We start from the raw sequence: 24,069 nt of genomic DNA, 5'->3' as shown, positions 1-24,069 counted from the left end.
GTAGAAAAGTGAAGTACTTCATTTATCAAGTTATATTTTCTGTTCTTTTGTGAAAGTTACTTTTTTTCTACATTTTATTGTTCAATGAATGAATCAAGTATTAGTTTCAGAATAGTAGAAGAAAAACTATTTGCTAAAATAATGTTAAATGCACTGGAAAAGACTCAATGTCTATAAAGATAAATGATCGGAAGCCAATGTCCTAAAAGACTGATTGATCCTGTTTGTTTGAAATGTCAGTACTTTTGATACGACAACTACACAACTAAAAATCTTTATTTTTGTGTCCTTGTTACACGTTGCATGTATTTACTGTAGTAATAACAACAGTAAATTATGCTTAATTACATACAGCTAACCATAAACCCAATCCTACTCTGAACATTAACCCTATAGTAAGTACATGTTGTTAAATAGTATTACTTAGTACTTTAATAAAATATTTAAATACAGTACTAAATTACACTGTAACAAGGACACCTTAAAATAGTATTACCAAAACAAATGACTATTATAGATCAGTTAATCTTGAGTAAAGATTTTGTGTTTCTGTTGTATTTCTGTTTTCTTCTTTTGAGTGTCTTGCATATTTTTGTGAGTCCACATCAAAATAATGAAAATAGTTTTAAATATCCAGTGTGTGTAATTTAAAAAAATGCATGTCTCAGTACAGCATACAGTGGTCATACAATTCTACATAGTGCTCTATTGTACAAACCAAATATTTTTTTCTTAATTCCAAAAGGGTTTGTGAATGAAATTCAAACTGTTAAGTTCCAAATCTGTAACATCTATTACTGATTTTCACAAACCCTAACGTCTCTCTCATGGCCTTTATTCTTTGGAAGTGGTAAAGTACAGATTTCCAAGGTCTTGTTGTCACCCATTTTTTGAGACTCACATGCACTTGTACCAAGGGTTTTGTTTTTTACAGTGTGTGACATGACAGGGTAACGTGGGATCCCACTGCAGCATGGAGGCTGTGTGAAAGTTACAATAAAACTTAAAGCTTAAAATGGTTTGTGGTGTGCTTTGTAAAAGGTACACATATAAAAATGTATCCTGAATGTATTGTGCTTTTGCATCCATTTTAAGAAAGGACTAATGTATGCTAAAAAGCTCCAGACAAAATTCATTGTAACTGCATGGAAAATAGTGGCAAGGAAATTGTTCAAAGTTTCTTCTTTTTGTGTTCCACAAAATAAAGTCCTTTACAACAAATGCAATAATGTTGTGTCAGTAAAAATCAAACTGATTGGATCTCAAATATATTTTAGCAGTTTATTCAGTTCATTTAATAACAACATGTGAGAATAATGGTTATATTGTAACAGTTATCAATCAATCAATTTAACAATGCGTGCAAATAATAGTTTTATGAGCATGTTTACATATGAAAGCTTTCATCAGGAATGATCTATTTACTCTTTCAACCCAATATACAAACATAGAACTGCTAATGAAAGAAGACTGTCAGAAACAGTTTCTTGCATCTTTTTGTCCTTTTCCATTAGTGTCTATTAAATATGACAGTTCATAGTGGATGTGTTCTTATGCACTTCTGAATCCCACAGCATCACTCTCACCATCCCTTTCATTTAGCGGTGCTATAATTCAGCTGCTGATGTTCAGTTCCTCCTACAGTCTTTGTATGGCCTCTGCCATGAGTTTGCATGCAGGCTTGTGCTTGGGCCAGTGTTTCACCTGACACTCTCTACAGAGAAATACCAGACAAATAGAATTATTAACAATCATATAATCCTGAACAAATACCGGCAAAACATGAAAGGGTAATTATAATTTATTACTCTGCTATTCATCTAGTTTATAAATGAAGGACATTAGTATAGTAAAGAATTGATTAGTAACATAGAGGGGTAAAAAAAAATTAAAAAATCCATTTTGTCAGAAAACCAACATGTGTTGCTTTACCTGTTGCAATACCACTCTCCCTGACAGCGGGAGCAGCGTTTTGCACCCATTCTTCCACAGGCTCCACACTTGGGTTTGTCTGGGATTAGATTCTCCATCACATCCAGATTATATGTTTGAGACAACCTAATCAGAAGGGCGCAGATAAACAAATTTACCATGACAACTCTCAGAAGATTTTTAGCATGGTAATGGATATGACAATGTTAAAGTCAGTGACTAACAAATTGGGATCGCGCCTGAGAGCCCTATCATCTTTGAGTGTAAACAGAAATAGCCAATGGACATTGGCGAGTGAGATTTGCATTGCGAACCACGCCCCGTGCTGCAGGCATATAGGACGTATGCAGAGAGTCACTCACTAAGTTTTCGGTGAGGAGCCAAGCAGTGTCCGGCCGCTCAATTGTGGCAACAGGACGTAACGTCTCCATTCCCTACGTCAGTGACTGACGAAATGGGGGTTTCGCTAGAGAGTCCTATCAACTTCGAGTTATTAGAAAACGAGCCAATGGTATGAAAATACCATGGATCTGCGGAATTTGCATCGCGATGTCTCCATTCCCTCCTTCAGGGAACGAGGGTTACATACGTAACCGAGACGTTCCCTTTCAGTCAGTCACTACGAGTTACGTCAGTGACTGACGAAATGGAGGTCCCAATCTAATCTCGCCAATGCGGCTGTCTTCCAGTGTTCTGCGCAAGCCCCAGCTCCTTGTCATGAGGTTAGCATGAGTGAAGGGCCAGGTTGCACACAGCACCCCAGCCGGTGGTGGAGGCATCTGTTGAGACTAACCAGCCCTCGGCGGCGAGCAAGCGGAGGCACTGCCGCTGGTGGGTGGGTGGGTGGAAGCAGCAGCGGCTCGCCTGGGCAGGATGTGGGCTATCGCCTTCATCTGCTTCTATACCACTAAGAACTGCTGGGCAAAGTCCTCGACGGCGTCGCCGAAGAGGCCCAGCATGGGAGATGGGGGAGTCAAGAAAGCGAAATTTGGCGGCTTTCCTCATCTCAGCCAGGTTAAGCCATAGATGTTAACACCCGAAGGTGATAGGACTCTCAGGCACGATCCCAATTCGTCATTCACTGGCGTAATGCATAGTGACTGACTGAATGGGAACTCTGAATCATGCTGCAAACTGCTATAGTAAACGCTAACCAGCTATTGAAATGTTGAACACCAAGCTCATTGGCTGCAGATGCAACAGGAAACAATCAGAATGTGCAAACACACAAAAGTGTAGTAAACAATGTAAATGTCATCAGGTTGCATTAAGGACCCATCATTTTCATGACAGAACTTGGTATTTATACAGAATATGCGCATACTGTTACACTAACATTTTATAACTGCACCTCATCTTCTCATCCCTTACAGTAGAAATGTCCAGATACACATCAATTCTCACCTGCTAGCTTGTTCTCTTAATTCACTTTCAGAGGGGTTAAAAACATGCGTCACTTGGAATTTAGCTATGGCTTTCCACTTGTTGCTGTTCTCCATTACAATATTGTTCCATATCTCTGGCACCTAAATGAATGAGAAAGGTGTTTTGTTTTTGTTAATTTTGCCTTATGTGAACAAATGGACATGTTATCATCTACTGTTCAAAAGTTAGGGTCGGTGATATTTTTGTACGTTTTTGAAAGAAGTCTGCTATGCTCACCCAGGCTGCATTTCTTTGATCAAAATAAAGTAAAAACAGTAATATTGTGACAGATAATTACTATTTAAAATAGCTGGTTTCCATTATATATTTAAAATGTATATTATTCCTTTGATGGCAAAGCTGAATATTAGCAGCCATAAATTGAAATTATTCTAATATGCTGATTTGGTGGTCAAGAAACATTTCTTATTATTATCAATGTTGAAAACAGCCCTGCATCTTTTTCAGGATTCTATGAAATAGAATAGAAAGTTTAAAAAAACAGCATTTATTTGAAATAGAATTTACATCTTAACAATGTAAAAGTCTGTCACTTTTGAACAATTTAATGAATCTATGCTGAATAAAAGTATTAATTTATTAAAAAAAATATTACTAACCCCAAACTTTTAATCTGTATGTGTGTGCATACGCTGGAGTACCTGTTCCAGGATTAGATCATGTTTGGGGGGCACTGGATCTGTGACAGCAAGTTGACTGAGGAATTGCTTGAGATCAAGTAGGTTTGGTAACTGATCTATCACAACATCTGTCAAAAACCCACAAAGCTGCACACAGAGGCATATAAAGAGGCATAAAGATAGATGGAATAAAGTGGGATAATTGCCTCTTCTTTCGACATTTTGTGTTTCATAAATATATTATTAAACTGGTATTGTCTCAGTATGCAGGTATGTTTGTATTCATCTATTCAAAACACAACAGGAACACTATAATGGCTCTGCCTGCAATGATATTTCCCCAACTATGTAAAGTCTTACCTTTAAAAGTTGTGCTTTGTTAAAGCTATTGAAATTATATTTTCTTTGGCAGTCTGGTTTGAGTATCAGGTTCAGTAAAGCCATCCACACCTGGCCATCATGTTTATTTAACTTTAGCTGATCTTCAGGCAGGACGGGCCTCCACCTCCCCTCTGTGTATTTCTCCAGAGTACCTACATGGGAGAAAAAAAATGTACCTACCAATTCTACCTTAAAAAAAATAGTCCACCCAAAAATGAAAATTATTTCACCCTCATTCCCTCCTAGGTGTATATGACTTTCTTCTTTCAGCCGAACACAAACGGAGTTATATTAAATAATATCATTCCCAGCTTTGTAATGCAATTGAATAGTGCCCGAGTTTTTGAAGCTCTAAAAAGCGTATCTATTTAATGCCATTCAATGCAGGATTTTATTTAATAAAACACCAATTGTGTATGGCTTGAGGGTGAGTCAATTATGGGATAATTTTCCTTTTTGGGTGAACTTTTCCTTTAATAAATGTTGCTGTTGCTGTCCGTCATATTATCAGACAAGTGTGGAAGCTTGTTTCCACAATGGAATAAAAAATAAAAAAGGTAACTTTCGTCTCACAATTCTGACTTTTTTTACTCTCAATTGCAAGATATTAACTTGTTATTGCGAGAAATAAAGTCAGAATTGCTAGATATAAACTTGCAATTGCAAGAAAAAAAGTTAGAATTTCAAGTTATAAACCTGGAATTGCAAGAAATTCAGAATTGCGAGTCACTATAACCTTTTTATTTTTTATTCATAAATAAGCTTCCATATAGACAAGCCTTTGCTCTTTTCTAATGTAAATCTATAGAAGTGTTTGGATAGATTTAAGCAGACAGTATTTCTAGCCTATAACTGTGCATATGATTTTTCTCATTTAAATTTTGTCCCACTTTATGAGCACTTTTCCTGAAAAATGGAACACTTCCCTGAGTGAGCAAAAAGGGGACAGAGCTTAGTATTGGGTCAATTGCTGGTGTTCTGTAATTTGATTCCTATGTATTCTAATTGTGTGAGGTTCTTGAATGAAAAAGAAAATAAATATATGATCATACATATGTTTAAAACACACTAACCTCTGTTCCAGGGGCAATTTTCCACCAACTGAACCAGCACACAAGGCATATTATGAGTGCACAGCATCCTCGACAGCACACTCAAACTCAAACTACATTAGAAGGGGAAATTTCAGCATCCATTAGTAAACATATATATTTAAACATATGTAAATATATTTTATAATTTATTTGTTTTTAAAATGTATATTTTTTATCATTTGTTTTATGTAAAATGTTTAATAAAGTCTCTTTAAATAACCAGTAGTTACCTCTCAATGTGATCGGTGATGTAGCACAGGACTGACAGAGCCTTGATAGAGATTTCAAACTCTAACATGTCACTTTGTCTTTGCAGATCCTGCAACAAACCATTGTACAAGTTCTGGTAAATCTAATGTGAATTAGGCTTTTGATAATGAGTTAAATTAAAGGTTGTATCAGTGATTTCAGGCCCAAACATAAATGATCACATTCATCTGATCTTTCCTAACGATCCGCTAGCTGCCCGCCCCATAAGCATGCCGTCAAAAAAATGCGTCTCTGTAGGCAGCCTAGGCTCTGAGATCTGCACACAAAAACAGTTGCTTTCAACACCACTCAAAACCCAAATAAATAGTGTTCCAACCAATCACCGACAGGGGTGGGTGTTGTGACAGGGTGTCTACAGATATAAACAAGTTAAATTTAAGACTTTTTAAGACCTTTTTAATGCCACTTTGAATGAAATTTAAGACCAAACCTGTGATGGAAATGCACATTATATTACATGCGTATATGTAATATTTAACCTAAGTAATTGAAATAATTTAATATTCACTCAGGGCCTGAATTTCATTTTGGGGGGGGGGTTTAGACTTTTTTTTTTATTACATGTATCTCGCCTAAATGTATGCTAACTCATTGCATTTTTACAATGGGGTAATTTTGGACTAAAGAATTTACACAACACAGGGAAGCTTGATTTCAATCTTTGAATTATATTGAAAAAAAGTAGCACAAATAAATACAATAGAATAAAGATACCAATAAATAGAAATAAAGAGAAAAGTTTTTGTTTAGGTCTAACACTAGTATTCAGAAATACTACAGAGACTGAATAAAGTAATCAAATGTAAAATAACACTGGGTAGTATTTTAGTCCTGACTAAATTAAATACATAGGCTATTAATCCTGATTCCTTAAAATGAAAGCTATGTTTTGTTGTTTTGACAACCAAATTAATGACAGACACGTATGGCTGCTGTCCCTTTAAGAGCTAGTGCACGGATTCTGTTTTCATTATAAGGTCACGTGCGATTTATGCTTATTTAAGACATAACCGACTGTGTTTAGAGGATACTCACCAAGACCGAAATTGACATCATTTTCGCATGTTTTTGACTGTTAAAGCGATAAAATCCACGAAAAATAACTTTTGTTACCCGCGAGCTGTGTGTGAGGCGGCTTTACTCTATGTATGTGTGCAGAGAGAAAAAAACATCTCTCAGACAGCGCGCAAGTACCGAATAGTTTCAAATCGCGTGAATGTTTAAACTGGTAAAACTTTAAAAGACGTGCAAATGGTAAACTTTAGTTACTCATGATGCAATGCTGGCCCGATTATGCAAGTGACAATTCCGTCTATCCCAACTCCCGAAACGCAAGAGTATTATCGCCGCCTGCAGCTCTTAACGAGCTGATAGAAGACGCAATTAAAACTAGATGCGAAAGTTCGTCGCAATCCCGCGCCGAAATTCGAGCCCTGTCACTACTTGTTTATTGAACTAAAATCAATGTAACATTTGCAATCGTGAGAATATTCAGCAAAATAGCTCCCGTCATGTTATATTACTTAACTATATCACGTTATAAATAAAAAAACTCAACATTTTGAATTTTTACCTCAGTATGTTTCTTCTGGGAGTTTTTTTATGTTTGCCGTTATGCTCATTTGTTTTGATTTCTTCCTATAAAATCTCACAGAGACAAGCAGCGCGAGCCTCAACAGCATTACCAGAAAAAGCCTACATTATCATTATCAATAGCTGTTTACGTAATAAAATCTGAATAATTCTCGCGATTCGATGCTTCACTGGTTATTTGACAGATATTAGGTCCGTCAGACTGGAGAAATTTTAGCGGTAACGTGACCAGAAATATTTAAGACCTATCGAATCTGAATTTAAGACATTTTAAGACTTTTTAAGGCCTTTTATTAGGAAAACTTTATTTAAGACATTTTAAGACTTTTTAAGGACCCGCGGCCACCCTGTGTGAGGTTTTGAGCTCGTGCACGGCTGCCTATGACGGCTGCACGCGAAAACCTCACAACACCCACCCCTGTCGGTGATTGGTTGGAACACTATTTATTTGGGTTCCCTTTCGAAAGGGAACTCGCACTGCGTCGAATGACGCTTTGGGGAACGCCTCAGGCGTGACAGGTGTCTGAAATCACTATCAAATCACGGCAATCATAATGACCGGCGACAGCCCGTGAATCATTAACGTGAATGATTAACGTGCGACCTGCAAGTATAAAAGGGCGCCTTGCAAACATCTTTTCGTCTTCAGGGACTGTCTGTTTGATTATCGCTGGAAAAAAGTCGGCAAAGAAAAGAGTATGAAACGCACGGAGAAGGCTGAAAGCTTCAGGAAGTGTGCAGATCCGTGCCCAAGGTATTTGACGCCGGGTGATACACACACGAACTGTGCGTTCTCTGTCTGGGCAAAGAGCACGCACAGGCGGCTCTTGAGGGAGCCGTCTGTGCAAACTGTGAGCGTTCTGCTTTGAAAACGCTCCGCTCTCGTCTAGCCCTCTTCTCGAGTGAGGAGGGCTTACCATCTGTACCTCGTGGCTCAGGTCCCGCTCGCTCTGAGGCAGAGCGGCGACTCGCATCATGGGGTTCCCAGAGGGATCTCGCCGATCGCCTTGAGAGGGGTGTTAACCTCTCAGATGATTCGGCGGATGACGAGGGTGAGTTGCAGGTGGATGACGAAGAGGATTTTTCTCCGACTATTCCTGCAACAGGTGCTCTTCAGGACGGGCAGGTGATGGATGATGAGGAGGTCATTCAGGTGGACCCTGAACCCTCTCAGCCACCCTGCCCCGTGTATGCTGAGCTGCTGGATGTAATGGAACGCGCCACTGACAGGTTGCAACTGCCATGGCGGCGCGTTAGGGGAGAAGTTGCTCGTGGCAGGCTGGACGATCGATTTCTCCCCGGCCATAGACCACCAGCTCAGGCGAGCCTTCCATTTCTTCCCGATCTCCATACAGAGATCGAGAGGGCATGGAAGAACCCATACTCTGCTCGGATCCACCGACATCAGCGGGCTAGTTTCGCTGATGTTGAGGGGATCGGCGAGTATGGGTATGTGTCGATGCCGCCCATTGACGAGACGTTTGCGAACCATCTCGTGTCTGGGCGGGCGTCAACGCTGAGTGCTCCAGCCCTGCCATCCAGACCGCTCAAGACCACAGCGCGTCTGAATGGCAGAGCATACACGGCAGCGGGTCAGGCCGGTGCTGCCCTGCACACTATGGCGGTGTTGCAGGCGTACCAGGCCGACCTGCTGGGGGATCTCGACCAGGGGGCAGGGCTGTCCCCTGAGGCGGTGGCTGAGCTGCGCCGCACCACAGATCTTGCTCTCCGGGCCACTAAACATACTGCCGCTTCGATCGGTCGTTCGATGGCGGCAATGGTGGCCACGGAGAGGCATCTGTGGTTGAAACTGGCTGGCATCGGGGAGAAAGAGAAGGCCTTTCTCCTTGATGCACCGGTTTCGCCCTCTGAACTTTTTGGCACCTCCGTGGAGGCGGTGGTCGGAAAGTTCAGGGAGGCGAAGGCGCGCTCAGCGGCATTTAGGACCTGTATACCGCTGAGATCCGGGTCCGAGCCCAGACAGGCGGGAGAGCCTGGCCCTTCACGACCTGAGGGCCGTAGACAGGGCCAGAGAGCTAGTGTCGCCTCTCGTGCACCCCCTCCATGTAGGAGCAGGTCACAGAGGAGGCGTGACTCCCGCAGGAAAAAGAAGGATCTGAGGGAGGTGATCCAGTACAAACGATCACAGCGTTAGTGATGGATCATCTCCTGGAGGGCGGTACAATCCCAGCCTCTCCTCTTTTTCCCGATTCTCCAGGCGTTTCTTACACCAGGCCTGGGGCTGGGCCTATGATGAGAACAAAGTTCTGATGGCCCGCCTCGGCTTGGTTGGTGAGAGCGCCTCTTTCAGGCATGTAAGGTGATGGACCCCAGGTTCATAAAGAACTCTCTGGCGAGTCTTCACTCCGCACGCCGCAGGTGAACTGGTTGGTTTTTTAAACAAATTTCTGTGTGTATACTAACACTGATTTGTATTTCTCTACAGACCTTGTTCCCTGTATAGATCTAGGGGGTCATTCCTAGAGGAGCAACGAGGTAAGGTATTGGACTTCAGGACCCTGAAGCCTCCCCCCAGCTTGTGGCTAGAACGATTTAGGGAGAAGCTCAAAAAAGATTTGGCTCCCGTGTTGAGTATGTGATGGCCTTCCTGTCATAACATTTGATATGCGTGGTGGGCCACCACTCATTTCTATTTAGCCTCAGGGCTTTTAGCCACCCAGGGGTAGAGTAGTTGGTCTTCCTAAAAAAAAGAAGAAAAAAAAGAGCTTTTTTGCTTTAGGTTTAGACTGACGCTGGCGCTTCAGATAGATCTTATGTCCTACCTATCGGTTTGTGACATTGGTATCCTGAGTACTTCGCTCCCCTGAGCTCTAAGGTTTCAGTAGGTTGAGTGTTTCACAGCCTCTCAATCTAGTAGGCTGTGGCTCCTCCGAGCCCTCAGGTAGATCTATGCTTGTAGGTCGGCCCTCACCCGGGCCGCCTCTGTATCTGGCCTAGGCTATGCTAGGGGTATTGGAGGCGTTCTGCTAAGTATAGCTGCCGCACTCATCAGGTGTTAGGCTTCCTCCCCTTTATTTCAGCCTCCTCCCTTAAATGGGAGTTGTTGGCCAAGGCCCGCCCCTTTCACTGCATTCAGGGGTGATAGAGTAATGCAGGGTGGTAGTTGAGGTATGATCCTTCCAGCAGGGTTAGGCTGTCTTTCGCTCTGCGATGTGATAGTTTGCCAGACCCTGCCGAACAGAGCTACTTATTATTAGGCCTCTAGAGCTGGCTCCACTCAGCCCGTTGAGCTGAACCGCTCGAATGATGGGTGAAAGTTGGTTGGCTTGCAAGCAAGCCCCCGCTCCCCTAGGCTGGGCACAGGACAAATCCCTGTCACCCTTTGGAGCCACTTGCAGGCCCGCTCCCCATTTCAGGGGCATATGGTGTTACTCCCCTGCTAACTCAGGGTAGTTTTGAGTAGTCCATTCTCAGCTCTGTATTATCTACCTCACACCACGATGGCTCCGGTTGAGCAGGGAGTTCTAACTGCATTTCATTCCGGTCTTTTGAACTCCGCTCCCTTGAAGCCAGAGCATTGCCATGAGCTGACGCCCATGCATATAGTAGGTAGGCTCTTAAAGTGGGGCCTCCACTAGGCAGAGTGGTGTATGTTGTACTCCCCTGCTATAAGGGTATTGCTTTTTGCTGAGTACACTGCCTTTGGCAATGTGATTAGGTACCAGGATGCTGTAAGCGCTGTAGTAACAGCTTTCTGCCACGAAGGCTGCATGGTTAGGTAGTAGGCCCCAGCAGGCCTCCTTGACCGGGTAGCCCCCAAAAAGGGCTCCTAGGCCAGCTCACCTTTGTTGGTTGGCCCTGGTAGTTCTGGCGGAAGGCTCGCTGCCGAGTAGTAGGCCTTAACAGGCCTCCTCGGAGGTGGGTCCCAACATTGTGGAACATACATTTAGGGAAAAAACTATAGATACGTTTTTTAATTCGGTATGCTTCCAGCAGTGTTCGTTAAAGTAGCAGAATAGACTCGCTATCAGCTAGTAGGCCCGACCAGGCCTCCCTGTTAGGCAAGTCCCCAGCAGTAGTCACCATGTAGCCCAGTCTGGCAGGCCTTAGCAGGCCGCCCTGGGACTGTAAGCACCCGGATTTAGGGCTCTTAGTATCCAGCTGTTAGACTGTTTTCAGGTAGTAGGCCTCTTCAGGCCTCCCTGAAGGAGGTCTCCCTGAGGGTTAATTCCCACATACTGTGGTTACTAGGTGGCAGGCCCCACAGGCCTCCCTGGAATTGAATTCCGTTTTGAACTATGAGCTTTTAGGCCTCACCAGGCCTCCCTGAAGTTGAGCTCCCTCATGTCTTGGCTGTCAGATAGTAGAACGAGCTCCCGCACACTGTGAGTTTCCAGGTATGGTGTTATCAGGTTGCAGGCCTCACCAGGCCTCCCTGAAGGTGTGCTTCCACATATTGTGACTATCAGGTAGTAGGCCTTACCAGGCCTCCCTGAAAGTGAGCTCCCTCATGTCATGGTTGTCAGGTAGTAGGCCTCACTAGGCCTCCCTGAAGTTGAGTTCCAACTTACTTTAAGTTTCCACTTAAGGTGGTTATCTGGTAACAGGTAGTAGGCTTTTCTAGGCCTCTCTGTAGGTGAACTCCCACATATGTGGTTATCAGATAGTAGGCTTCACCAGGCCTCTCTGAAGGTGAGCTCCCACATACTGTGGCTGTCAGGTAGTAAGCCTATCCAGGTCTCCCTGATACCCCTTTTCCACCAAGGCAGAGCTGGTGCTGGTTCGGAGCCAGAGCCTAGTTTCAAATCGGTTCTTTGTTTTTCCACCGCCAAAGCACCAGCTCCGAACCAGTAAAACTGGTTCTTAAGTAGCACCAAATCATTGCAGGGTCTAGAACGGAGCCAAGAAAGAACCGCTTGCGTCAGAGGCTGGGGGCGGGGTTACCGTGGCCAACAAGACTGAAGAGAAACTTGTGACCGCCATTTTTAAATAGCAGCTAGTCGAGCTAATAGCAGCTCGATTATAATATCCGTCTATGTAAGTTACGGCGAGCTGCACGAACGCGTTGGATTCGCCGTGTTTGGATGCCGATTTATTTTCGCAAACCCATGAGCATCCATAGTAACGCAACGTCTATTATTGTTGATGCCTTGTTCGAGATGCATCGGAGCAGCGTGGACCGATCAGAGCTGCGGGAGTGTTTGGAGATCATACGACTCCTTGTGCTTTTTGATCGCTTTCGCAGTGCTTTGATTTCATGTGCTGATCGTTCTGCGAGAAGCCGATGCATCTCGAACAAGTCTGGTGTGTTTGTGTTTGGCGCTGCCGCGCTAGCGTTGCTGGGCAACATGATACGTATGCAGTGACGTAAGATATAGCTCTGTTGTGGCTCTCTGGCCGGTGGAAACGCAAACCGGTTCGTCAGTCGAACCAACTCCGAACTGGCAATAGCTCTAGCTCTGAACCAGCACCCGGTTCTTGTTGGTGGAAAAGGGGTATGAGAGTAGTTTCACAGTGGTGCTGGGTTTTGTAAGCTAGTGGCCGCTTACTATCAGTTTAGCAGTCCTTATCAGGCAGCTACCGTAGGTGAGCTTGTGCCCTGGCTCGACCCAAGTTTTTATTCTCTGCTACGGGTTCCCTCCTGGAACCTCTTTATCCTGCTACAGCCTGGTTGCCTATCAGGTAGATTTTATGCTCCCCTCTCTGAGGGTCATTATGAGTATGTGGTCTCCTGAGTCTGGTCAGTCGGTCGTAGGCCTCTCATGAGGCCTCCCAGATAGATCAGTCCTTAGGCCCTCACAGGCCTCCTCAGTGTTTTGAAACACAAACACTGGGTTGATCCAGGGATCGAGTAGAGAAACTCCCCTCGCTGGCAAGGGTTGTTAAGCACTATGCTGAGTCATACTCTCCAGGATATCCCGTCTCTGAGATCCGGGCCGAGTGGTTCACTGCCTGCTTCGCAGTTCCTCGGGTTGGATGCCTTCCTAAAGGCGAGTGTCCAGAGGCTCTGTCTTCAGACAGACAGGAAGTGGCCAGACTGTAGTGTCTTATGTTGTGACACCAGGTCAGGCCTGCCTGGTGGCATTTCAGGTGGCATGTTCCCCTGAATAGTGACTGGCTGAGGTTCCCTTGGGTTCCCTAGCCACATTCCCTAGAAAGGACCCCTTCTAAGATTGAAGTTGTGGTCCTAGGCCCTGGAGCAGGCCCAGGTAGACCTTTCACTAAACTATGTTTATGGAGGTTTTCTGTGGTATCATATAGCTTGGGCTATGACCGTAGGGAGTGCTGTCACTGACAGCCCAGTGTGACCTGAGGGTGAGTGGTTCTAGCGTTTCATTTGAATTTGCTAGTTCTGACAGTTGTCACTGCCGCCTGGCAGGCACTCCCCTTAGCATGGTGGCGCTGGTATATCGTTCCCCAAAGCGTCATTCGACGCAGTGCGAGTTCCCTTTCGAAAGGGAACGTCTCAGGTTACGACTGTAACCTATGTTCCCTGAGAACAGGGAACGAGACACTGCGTCTCCTTGCCATGCATCGGGGCCTGCCTACCAAACAGTCCCTTCAGACGATAAGGTGTTTGTCATGTTTGCAAGGCGCCCTTTTATACTTGCAGGTCGCACGTTAATCATTCACGTTAATGATTCACGGGCTGTCGCCGGTCATTATGATTGCCGTGATTTGATAGTGATTTCAGACACCTGTCACGCCTGAGGCGTTCCCCAAAGCGTCATTCGACGCAGTGTCTCGTTCCCTGTTCTCAGGGAACATAGGTTACAGTCGTAACCTGAGACGTTTTGAGTGGTGTTGAAAGCAACTGTTTTTGTGTGCAGATCTCAGAGCCTAGGCTGCCTACAGAGACGCGTTTTTTTGACGGCCTGCTTATGGGACGGGCAGCTAGCGGATCGTTAGGAAAGATTAGATGAATGTGATAATTTATTTTTGGGCCTTTTTTGGCCCTGAAATCGCTGATACAACCTTTAACATTTGCTGTAATGCTCAGAACATTAGATGCATGTTTTGGTAAAAACATAACAGCTACATTTAACTTTCAAGAGTAAAGGCCCGTTCACACCAAGAACAATAACTATAACGATAACTATATTAGCTATCACACTAGCGGACGATAATGTTCTGTTTATTCTAAGTGCGTGCTCCAATTTAGTCATCGCCACTTTAAATGTTCAAGCTAAGCAGGATGGATTCTGATTGGCTGTCATTGTTTTTATCGTTCATCAGCTGGAAAATAAATGGTTCTGCAAGTGATTCCAGCAATCATCGTTTCTCAGTGCCATTATCGTGGTATGAACTCTGCTATTCTTTTATATTTAGACAATTATCTTTATCTTTATAGTTATTGTCCTTGGTGTGAATGGGCCTTAAGTGTTCTTTACCAGCACAGATCCTGTGTCTAACAGCTGTGTGTGTGTAATTCGGTCCTCAGTTGGGATCTCTCCACAGACAGAACGTCCTGCCAGAAGTGTGAGTTTGCGATGACAGTAATCGACTAAATCAAGTACACTATCATCAGCAGCTTCACTGGACTCCTGCACGTGTAACACACATCAACATTATGCATTCTCATATTACTACCATATCATAATGTGGTATTAAGTTTCTAGGCCATCTACTTTAGGTGCAAACAATATTATTTATTTTATTTTATTTTTACAAAATTACAAATCTAGATATATAAAAACCTGTTTTCTCAGTGAATATGTGTTTACCTTGTGGTACATAATTGTCTCCAGCAGGTTTATAGTGGTAGCTTCATGGTGAATCTGAAATTAGTAGAAAATGCAATGACCCACAGAGAGTAGAAGAAAATGTATTTAAATAAGAGCCTGGCATGGTTTTGAAAACTAGGTCATTTGAAGCTGAGTCTACTTACCTCCATATACAGCTGAAACGTACTCTTTGGATTAAAGTCCTGGAGTTTGCAAATTATGGGAAACACTTTATGTTTCCAGACTTCTGTAAGTATCATTGCATGTATCAGTGTGGGTATCTGGAAAAAGTCATTTACATGTTTTCATCAGTATATGCAGAAAAATCTGCTTTTTCAAAATATTTATGTGGGAGTATGATAAGATGTGCCAGTGGGAAAGTTGATCAATGATGAAGTGATGATTGAGCACACACACACAAATTTATTACCATTCATAATTTTGAATGGGGGCAGTAAGATTGATATTATCAAAAGAAGTCTCTTGTTTACCTGGGCTGCACTTATTTGATAAAAAATACAGTAAAAACAGTAATATTTAAAATATTATTACCATTTTAATATAAAAAGCTGCATTTTCAGCAGCCATTACTCCAGTATTCAGTTTTACATGATCCATGTGGTGAGCTGGTGTCGAAAAATGTGATTTTCTCAACTTTTTTGTTTAAAATGTTGCCTTTCTTTATGAAACTTGCCGACATTCAAGTGTAGATAAAAAAAGAATGCATGAAGCTAATAAAATGTTTTTAAAATTAAAGTACAGTTAAAGGTATTTTTCAAGTATAAAAAATAATATCTATATTTGAACACAGTAGTATACTGCAAGTGCAGTGCAGGCAACTATAAGTATAATGTTATGTTCACTTAAAGAAAACTTACAAGTAGGCTATACTTGCAGTATAAACTACTAAACTAGTAGTTTACTGAGAGTACACTTCATGAACTAAAAAATGTACTAACGTTACTTGTATTAAAATAGTAAACTACTAGTATACGTTCACTTGTTGTACAGATGCATTACTACTGAGAAACCTAGTTGTGTACTTAGTTTACTACTGAGTAAATGTTTACATAAAAAGTGGCACATTAACCCACTTTCCCCAACAAATTAGACCGATAAACAATTACCTTTCCAAGAGAAACAAAGAGATCTTTTACGAATTCCTCCTGATTGGCACTGGCATTCAGAATAGCTTGCATATTCAGCTTCTCAATGAACTCATGTTGGCGAAACCACCTGTACACACACACACACACACACACACACACACACACACACACGTGTTTTCATGTTTTATGGGGACTCTCCATAGTCGTAATGATTTGTATACTGTATAAACTGTATATTCTATCCACTTCTACACAGAAAACTTTCTGCAGTTTTACATTTTCAAAAAAAACATAACTTGTATGATTTATAAGCTGTTTTCCTCACGGGGACCAAAACATTTCCCCACCAGTACAAGGATTTCGGATATTGCCATATTTGTGTGGAGACATTTTGTCCCAATAATGTAACTTAGGGTTTACCAGGACACACACGCACAAAAGTAATAGGCTAGATGGCATGGGTATTCTACATGAACGTGTTTGTCTTAGCTCTTAGTTGTTACTTTAATATTAGATATTCACTTACTTTGGGCTTCCGATATCACGCAGTGACATCTTCTCCAGACTTTGAATATATCCTTCAGCTTCTCCGTATAGAAGTACTGAATCCATCGCTTTTGAATGTCCTCCACTGTCGAATATGAACAACCAGGTTTAAACTTTACGACTAACCTCTGTATTCTACATAGACAGGTATTCTACTACAACAATCAGCGCGGATAACACCTTCCGTTTCGTCACTATGGTTACAGGTACACACTGAGTGCGGAAGTGACGGAGTTTTAATGACACAGATGCTGGATGGTTATTTGAATGCCAGAATTCAAAAGAAGATTATGAAAATTGGAGACTATTTCAATACAAACATTTAGGAATTATACAAATACATTTTCTTTATTGTTAGTTTGTTATTCATAGGCCCAACTGCTAGTTTTATTAGGCCTGAAAAAAAGCTCTTTATAAAAGGGTCCATGTTTCAATGTAATATAATTGAATTGAATGATGTGGTCTCCTCTTTACTACAGTTAAGACATTCACCATCACTGATCAGCATTTTAATTTTTTCTCTCAGATGCTGAAATATGCATGATTTCCTGTTATACAAAGAATGAATATTTAACGAGGTGAGCATCTTTTACTTCATGACTTGCATTTTGTCAAATATTGTTTTGTTTATAGGCCTAAAGTAATTCCTACAAAATTATCACTCTGGTAGACAGAAAAGACATCTGGCTTGCTTGGTTTGTTTAAAAGGTTGATTTGAAGTGTAGAAAACTACAAACACATACATTTAAAAGTTATGATTTACAGCATGTGTGTATTGAAATATGATGTGTGTGTCATGATGCAAACAAGATGTGCTCACAAAACCTTTCTTCGACACTCACTTTTTCTTTATTTTTCCCTTTCCTTGTAATGTCATATGTGTATAGCTGATCTCTGCGGTGGCTAAAAGTACACAGCCATTTTCATTGACTGTCTTTGTTTAAAAATATAAATTTCCCATGACTCCTCATAAAGCACACTAGTATAGTACAGCTACATATACGTCACGTAAACTAGACACTAACCGCATTGAAGGTGAAGTCGACAAAACATAAATGGGTTCCAGGTGAATTACTCTCCTTGTCTCTTCTTGTGAAACTAAAATGTCTTTCACATCAATAGTCAATAGCCCACTTATGTTAGCATGAATGATTTTATAATGAAGACCCTGAAGGTTCCATGAGTCTAACCACACCCATGTCCTTCCCTCAAACCATCAACACACACTCAGAGAAGAAACCGAACCACAAAACCTTCTACACAAAACACACAAATACCTACACAGTCTCATGGCAATTCATAACTATTTTATGTTTTGTCAAATTGGCTAAATCATATGATCTCATTCATACGTTTTCATAAGGTCTGCTTACACCCGACTGAGGGTTATGTGTAACCTTGGACCTTCAGGCTAACTCTTTTTTTTCTTCTAAAAATGTTACTTTCATATGATTCAGATTGTAAAAATTCATATGAAATCGCCACCTTGTAAAATAGTTACGTTTGTAGTGAGATCAGGTTGCAAATACTGTACAAGATAGTAACTAGATCATGCATTTATTATATTACAAGCGATATATTACACTCTTGAAACCACTTACACACTGATCCCATATAGAGTAAATTGCTCATATACACACACACTTCTCTAAAAATTCCTACAATTAGTTCTTTCAGGCAGCACCAGACTGGAGACTAGAGGCCCCCCAGTCTTGATGGATGTGTGCACTCTGCCCTGCTCAAAGGCCCCCTTTGTAGGACTTGTATTTATAAAGCCAGCATTGCACCTTCTGCTCAGTCCCTTCTACACTTCCATCATGAGAGCCATATGCAGCGCTGCTCTCCTTCTGGTCTCCTTCATTTGGGCCATCAACGCTCAGGCTCAGAACAGCAGTAACCAGGGGAACAGCATTAACCACGTTGAAAACACCCAACACAGCCGGCAACAGCCGCAGACGCAGCCGAAAGGAAGCATCTGGGATGAGCCAATTCGTTTCAGCACCAAAGCTAAAGATACCTGCACCATGGTGATCTCTGGCCAGACCAACTCAACCAAGCTGCGTGTCTCCTGCAAGAGCAAGGGCAAATCATACTGGTGCGATTTCTTGGGCAAGCCTAACCTCTGCAGATCATACAACAACAACCCTCGGCATTTTTTCACTCAGATCATGTGGGACATGAAGAAGCTCCACAACGCCTGCCAGGGACCACGGGTCTACAAGCCGCAGATGTGCCGCTCTGCTTCTGATGAGGTCCAAATGGTGTTCAGTGCCTCATGGCCCAAAATCTCCGTTCCAAAACCTACCCAGGCTTCTAAGAACCAGCAAAAGCAACAGCAGCAGGTCAAGACCAGCATCACCCCTACCAAACCTCCCGGCCACAAGCAGCAGCCTAAACCACAGCAACCAGCCAAACCAGCCTCCAAACCAGTCAAGCCCGTCGTTTCCAAGCCTGTTCATCCACGTAAACCTGCAAAGACCATCACAGTGAGACCCACTGTGGCAGAGGAGAGTCAAGCAACCAAGATGGCAGAGGAATACTGCTGGAAAAGTCTCCAGGGTGTCTGCACATACTTCATTAGCTGGTTTCAGAATTAATTCATCACCACCTTTGGTAAGCACATCGTTTTATCAAGCATAACTAGTCGATGCTTGTAGGATTGTATGCAGAAACTCTAAATAAAGTTATACTATCTGTATGATGTAACTGTTTCTGTAAATAAACTAGCTTGAAGCAACTAGTATATCAGTGATGCACAAACTGCTGGTATTTTACGTAAAACAAAATCCTGTATCATTAACTTTGGCTAGAGGACTATTTAGTTTAGAGTATTGTACCTGGTGCCTTTCTAACCAAATTTGAACAATATATTTATGTTAAATAACCCTAATGAAATTTGTTGGAGACTTGTTTATTTTTATTCATTTTTGTTCATATTTTCATCTTTTAATCCCTCATTTTCTGCTCTCTGTAGGTTAACAGTGTCAGAGACTTTCAGATTGCGTGACCACCGGCCAAGTTTTTCGCAGGGACCTGTGTGTGTGTGTGTGTGTGTGTGTGTGTGTGTGTGTGTGTGTGTGTGTGTGTGTGTGTGTGTGTGTGTGTGTGTGCGTACGTGTATGAAATAATGTAATTATGACTGCACTTGTGTGCTTATGTTTGTTTTTCTGTGTGAGTCAATGTGCATTCTAATTGCGAACAAGAATGAAGAAAATTAATTTGTAAAATGTATGTTTAATAAAAACATATTTCTTAATTTTCTGTGTATGGTGTGTATGAACAAAATCAATGTTACTTTTTATTTTATGTGCTTGCTTATCTGGACACAGTGTGCAATGCACTCTTAAAACTAAAGGTTCTTTATTGACATCTACAGTATGGTTAAATGAAGAACCGTTTACATTCATGGAACCTTTTCATTGCACAAAAGTTTATAGTGGAAAAAGGTTCTTTAGATTATTAAAATGCTCTTCCCTTAGAAATAAATGGTTCTTTTAAGTACTGTTTACTTCCTTTATTTTTAACAGTAGACATGCAGTGATGCTCATGAGAACAATAATTGTGTTAGGATACATTTTTTACAATATGGTCTCGAGAGTAACATGTAAATCTGAATCTAAAAATGTTGAAATAGCCTCAGTAATCTCATGCAACAAATAGATAGACAATTTCCAAATTATTTTCAGAAAAAAAGTATAATAAATAAATAGCATATTACCAGACAAAAATCAAATGTCATTAAAAAAAGATTCGAATTTTCTAGAACACAAAAAGGGAGGTGGGAAATTTTCAAAGCAATTTTGTTTCACATGTCATGTCAGAGCACTTCAACAACACTAGGGGGCAATGTTACATGTCATTTAAAAAGACTTAAAAACACTGTTTACAAAACCCATGTGAATAATGGTTGTTTCATAGAAGTAAAGCAATCTGTTTGCATTGCCATTCATCTGACTGTCAGTTGCTCGATCAAACAGAATATTGAAGATCGCGAGAACGCTGACCGGCCAATGGCATCACAAGAACAATCACACTCACAGTCACAAACCTTTTATTACTGACTATCCTGAACTGTGTTATCAAAGGCAGCAGTCTGGGAAAAAATTGTACGCTTTTAAAAGAACCAGGCTCTATGAAACTGTACTATAATAAAATATTAGCAATTTCTTTAACTGTTGCTTTCAAAAAATATCTATGTACCCCTTGGGTACACATGCACCTTGGGAATATCACTATACTCTTTGCCCATTCCCTTCCTCTCAAATGGATCATAGTAGAATAATGGGCACAGAATCAATAAACAGATCTTGTGATGTCATGTGAAGATGAGCTCATGAGCTTGATTGTCCACCAGACACAGTATCAGTAAAAACCATCACACTCAAGTTCACTGACACACACTTAGCTTTATAAATGTGTGTGTGTGATCAACATTACATTTACTGATAACCAACACTGATCTATAACAACAAAGAAATATTCCTTGGTTGTAAAATGTCTTCTTTTGATCCTTTGGTAAATAAGTAATGAAGATCCACAAGGAAACTGGACTTTCATGGATGACTCATTGTTCATAACTCAAGCAACTCCAGCTTTCATATTCCATGCAAAACTTGTGAATGTAATGACTTACACGGTTAAACGTGTTCTTCTATTATCATTAATATAGGCTACAGTTAGTTTTTATTAGTATTTTAAATTAGTTTTTATTTGATATTTTACAATTTCATTTTAAATGTTTATATACAATTATTTATTTTATTAGTGTTCATTTTTAGTTTTTTAGTACTTCAAATTAATGAAAATAGAAATGTTGGCTTGTAAACTAACTGAAATAAAAAAAAATTAGGCTATATCTGTTAATTTATTTTATTCTTTCTTTTTTTCTTTTTCATGTAACTAAAATATTTTAATTAATGATTTTATTTTTAGTTAATTATGATAACCTGGTGTAAACAAGTGTAAAGAAGACTTAATGTAAAGACTGAAGGGCTTGAAAATACAATACAATACAATACAAATACTTTTGGTCCTGCTTTTTGTCTCTCTGTACCTCATTTCTATTCCTCTGTCCCTCAAAAGTGGCCTCCATTCATTAAACTCCAGTCAACATTCCACGAGCTCCTACAGATGCACAACACCGCAGGAAGACAAAGAGAGTCTTTGCATTGCTGTTGTTGCACTAATGCTCATTTTACACTGTGTGCAAACAAGATGAAAATGCAATATGAATATACAGTTAATCACTGTAAAGCACTTCATTTGATATAGAGAGGCAGAAGCATGGTGATATGGTCATATACTATGTTCTGGTATGTAAACATGCTTTGTTAGTGGGTCATTGTGAGTGTGCACTCATGTGTTGGGGGTGAGGGGTCTGTGTGATTGTGTCTTTGGCCTAATTTTACAACTGAAATAGCACAAGTATATTCATCAGCCCAATATAGCATGTCTAACCACTGTTACATGCAATTCAGGAACAGGCTAGGGTCTTGGATGCCCTAAGTGCATACTTTCATATTTTATATTCATTTATTTATAAAATAAAAAAACGCAGGCCCGAGGACATAACAGCTATGTAATCCCTGTTTTCTAGTTCAGCCCCCTCTATAAGTGCAAAAGAATGACGCAAGTAATGGATCCATGCATGCATGTGTGCAGGAACACATTTTAAGGGCTTGTCTCGTGCGTGAGAGAATCTGATTGTCCAGTAGTAAGTGGGTGTGTCACTCAACATATAAATACCACGCGTAAGTTCATTTTGATGTAAACTAGTCAGGGATCCTCATCACCCGTCTGTCCTCTTAACTCTTAAATTGGTAAGATCAATGAACTTTTTTTTATGTAAATTTAAATCTATTTACTATAAACCTGTTGCATCATTTTAAATGTAATAAATGACGTTATTGTATTTAATCTCATAAGTAATATTTCTTAGGTCGTTGGAAATGAAGGAAATATCTCTTCGTGGGACTCTCGCGCTCCTGCTGTTCCTCGCGTGTCTTTCACAGCTCATCTTCACGGCTGATAGCATTAGGGGAGCGAAAGAGAAACGTAGGAGACAGGAGAGTCGAGGTGATGATAACATTGCAGTATTCAAAGGAAAGTTTACAACTAAGGACAAGGCGCGGTGTTCGTGGTTGGCGCGCGGAGAGGACAGCTACACCATGACTGTTACATGTAAACCTGGAAACGGGGATGGATTCACCTGTAAATACACTGCCAAGCCTGCTACATGCACCGAATATGGATCTAATCCCGAGGGCTATTGGAAACAGATCGCCAGATCACTTAAAAAGCAGAAGAAACTTTGCGCGGATTTTCGCGCATTGATCCGGGCGGGCATGTGTAAGCGCGCGCCACTGGATGCGCATTTCAAACTCACCGAAACGTCACAAGCAAAACCCCCTAAGACAGAGAAGATACCGATAGCCACGAACACAACGCTTCCGGACAATAAGCGCCAATGCACGGAGCGCTTTGACCACAGTGTGATCGCCAAAGAGAAGTGCGGAGATTCCTGGGGAAGTCTCTGTGAGTTTCTCTTTACTATGATCCAGAGCGGAGACTGTTGAGAGCGCGCGCTTTTATTGACATTGTATGTGTGTATGTATACGTTTGTTGGAACTTTTGTTATAGGCTACTACTGATATTCAATTTTTTTTAAAGATGTAAAACATTTCATTTTTATTGTAAACAGATAAATGCATTATACGGTGTCAATGACCGCGACAATAGGGCATGTGGGTCAAGATGCCCCCTGGTGTATGGAACCCCCATACACCAGTGATACACCCCCCGTGATACACCCCCCGGTTCCATCACTTTTAGTTTTTGCCTTGACCATATATGGTGTAATATCTGAAATGTCGTTGCCGTTTTTAATGTTGACATTTAATCTAAACGGCTCAGTAGTGATGTGTGTAGGCTATTTATATTATGTTAGATATTAAAAGTTTTTATTTATAGGCCTATTTATTAAAAGGGAATTAAAGGGGGAATTTAGGCAAAGTAAATTTGTGCGAAGAAAACGTTGTTTTTGTTTAGAAGTGAAATGTTTAAATAGACTCTTGGGGCACAATGACCCCCTCAGGTAAAATGCCCCTAGTGGTATTTTGTTTCTGGAATTAATTTCATGATTATCATAAATCAGTTATTTTATATTGTTCCATGAATTTACATTTTAACAAGGGGCAAGGACCCTGACATGATTTTGTGCTTTAATAATAATAATTTGGATCATGCTTCATCACCACCTTGTACTTATATCCAAATATGGTACACTCTTTCAGCAAATGTACATTATTTTCTCCATTCTACTTCATGCCACCCAATGTATTGCATTATAACTGTATTTATGACATGCAAAATAAATATTTTTTATTTATCTGTG

General features: G+C 41.1%; 4 protein-coding genes across 6 annotated transcripts in view; 3 read left to right on the top strand and 1 right to left on the bottom strand.

Annotated features, from left to right (window-relative positions):
• Window positions 1-1,221, top strand: part of prom1b (prominin 1 b) — a 41,352-nt gene extending 40,131 nt beyond the window's left edge. For all 3 annotated transcript variants that reach the window (XM_082164584.1, XM_082164583.1, XM_082164582.1), the window contains one exon: window positions 57-1,221. The gene's annotated coding sequence lies outside the window, so the exon portion shown is untranslated. The remainder of the gene's footprint in view (window positions 1-56) is intronic.
• A 46-nt stretch (window positions 1,222-1,267) lies between these two features.
• zmynd10 (zinc finger, MYND-type containing 10) lies at window positions 1,268-16,875 on the bottom strand. Its single transcript, XM_082164600.1, has 12 exons — window positions 16,657-16,875; window positions 16,149-16,257; window positions 15,186-15,302; window positions 15,022-15,075; window positions 14,689-14,841; window positions 5,704-5,792; window positions 5,453-5,544; window positions 4,359-4,531; window positions 4,020-4,145; window positions 3,337-3,458; window positions 1,933-2,058; window positions 1,268-1,714 (listed from the first exon to the last, which is right to left on the bottom strand). Exons 1-12 carry the CDS (start codon window positions 16,740-16,742, stop codon window positions 1,639-1,641), a joined length of 1,323 nt encoding a protein of 440 aa, XP_082020726.1. The 5' UTR covers window positions 16,743-16,875; the 3' UTR covers window positions 1,268-1,638.
• Window positions 16,876-18,489: 1,614 nt separating this feature from the next.
• Window positions 18,490-19,931, top strand: fgfbp2b (fibroblast growth factor binding protein 2b). Its single transcript, XM_082164958.1, has 2 exons — window positions 18,490-19,289; window positions 19,651-19,931. Exon 1 carries the CDS (start codon window positions 18,494-18,496, stop codon window positions 19,271-19,273), a length of 780 nt encoding a protein of 259 aa, XP_082021084.1. The 5' UTR covers window positions 18,490-18,493; the 3' UTR covers window positions 19,274-19,289; window positions 19,651-19,931.
• Window positions 19,932-22,478: 2,547 nt separating this feature from the next.
• fgfbp1b (fibroblast growth factor binding protein 1b) lies at window positions 22,479-24,069 on the top strand. The gene has a single exon (XM_082164952.1). The coding sequence runs from the start codon at window positions 22,625-22,627 to the stop codon at window positions 23,249-23,251; it is 627 nt and encodes a 208-aa protein (XP_082021078.1). The 5' UTR covers window positions 22,479-22,624; the 3' UTR covers window positions 23,252-24,069.

The sequence above is a fragment of the Leuciscus leuciscus genome, assembly GCF_965113295.1.
Source record: "Leuciscus leuciscus genome assembly, chromosome: 3".
Classification (NCBI taxonomy): Eukaryota; Metazoa; Chordata; class Actinopteri; order Cypriniformes; family Leuciscidae; genus Leuciscus; species Leuciscus leuciscus.
The sequence above is the reverse complement of the archived record's forward strand: the minus strand, read 5'-3'. Positions and strand labels throughout refer to the sequence as shown.

Excerpts from the sequence above, each read along its gene's own strand:
- zmynd10 (XM_082164600.1), bottom strand. The coding sequence starts at position 16,742 with ATGGATTCAGTACTTCTATACGGAGAAGCTGAAGGATATATTCAAAGT. Across the intron at positions 14,842-15,021 it reads AGACAATTATGTACCACAAG|GAGTCCAGTGAAGCTGCTGA; the intron begins GTAAACACATAT and ends TTACACGTGCAG. Across the intron at positions 5,545-5,703 it reads ATCACCGATCACATTGAGAG|TTTGAGTTTGAGTGTGCTGT; the intron begins GTAACTACTGGT and ends CTTCTAATGTAG.
- fgfbp2b (XM_082164958.1), top strand. The coding sequence starts at position 18,494 with ATGAGAGCCATATGCAGCGCTGCTCTCCTTCTGGTCTCCTTCATTTGG.
- fgfbp1b (XM_082164952.1), top strand. The coding sequence starts at position 22,625 with ATGAAGGAAATATCTCTTCGTGGGACTCTCGCGCTCCTGCTGTTCCTC.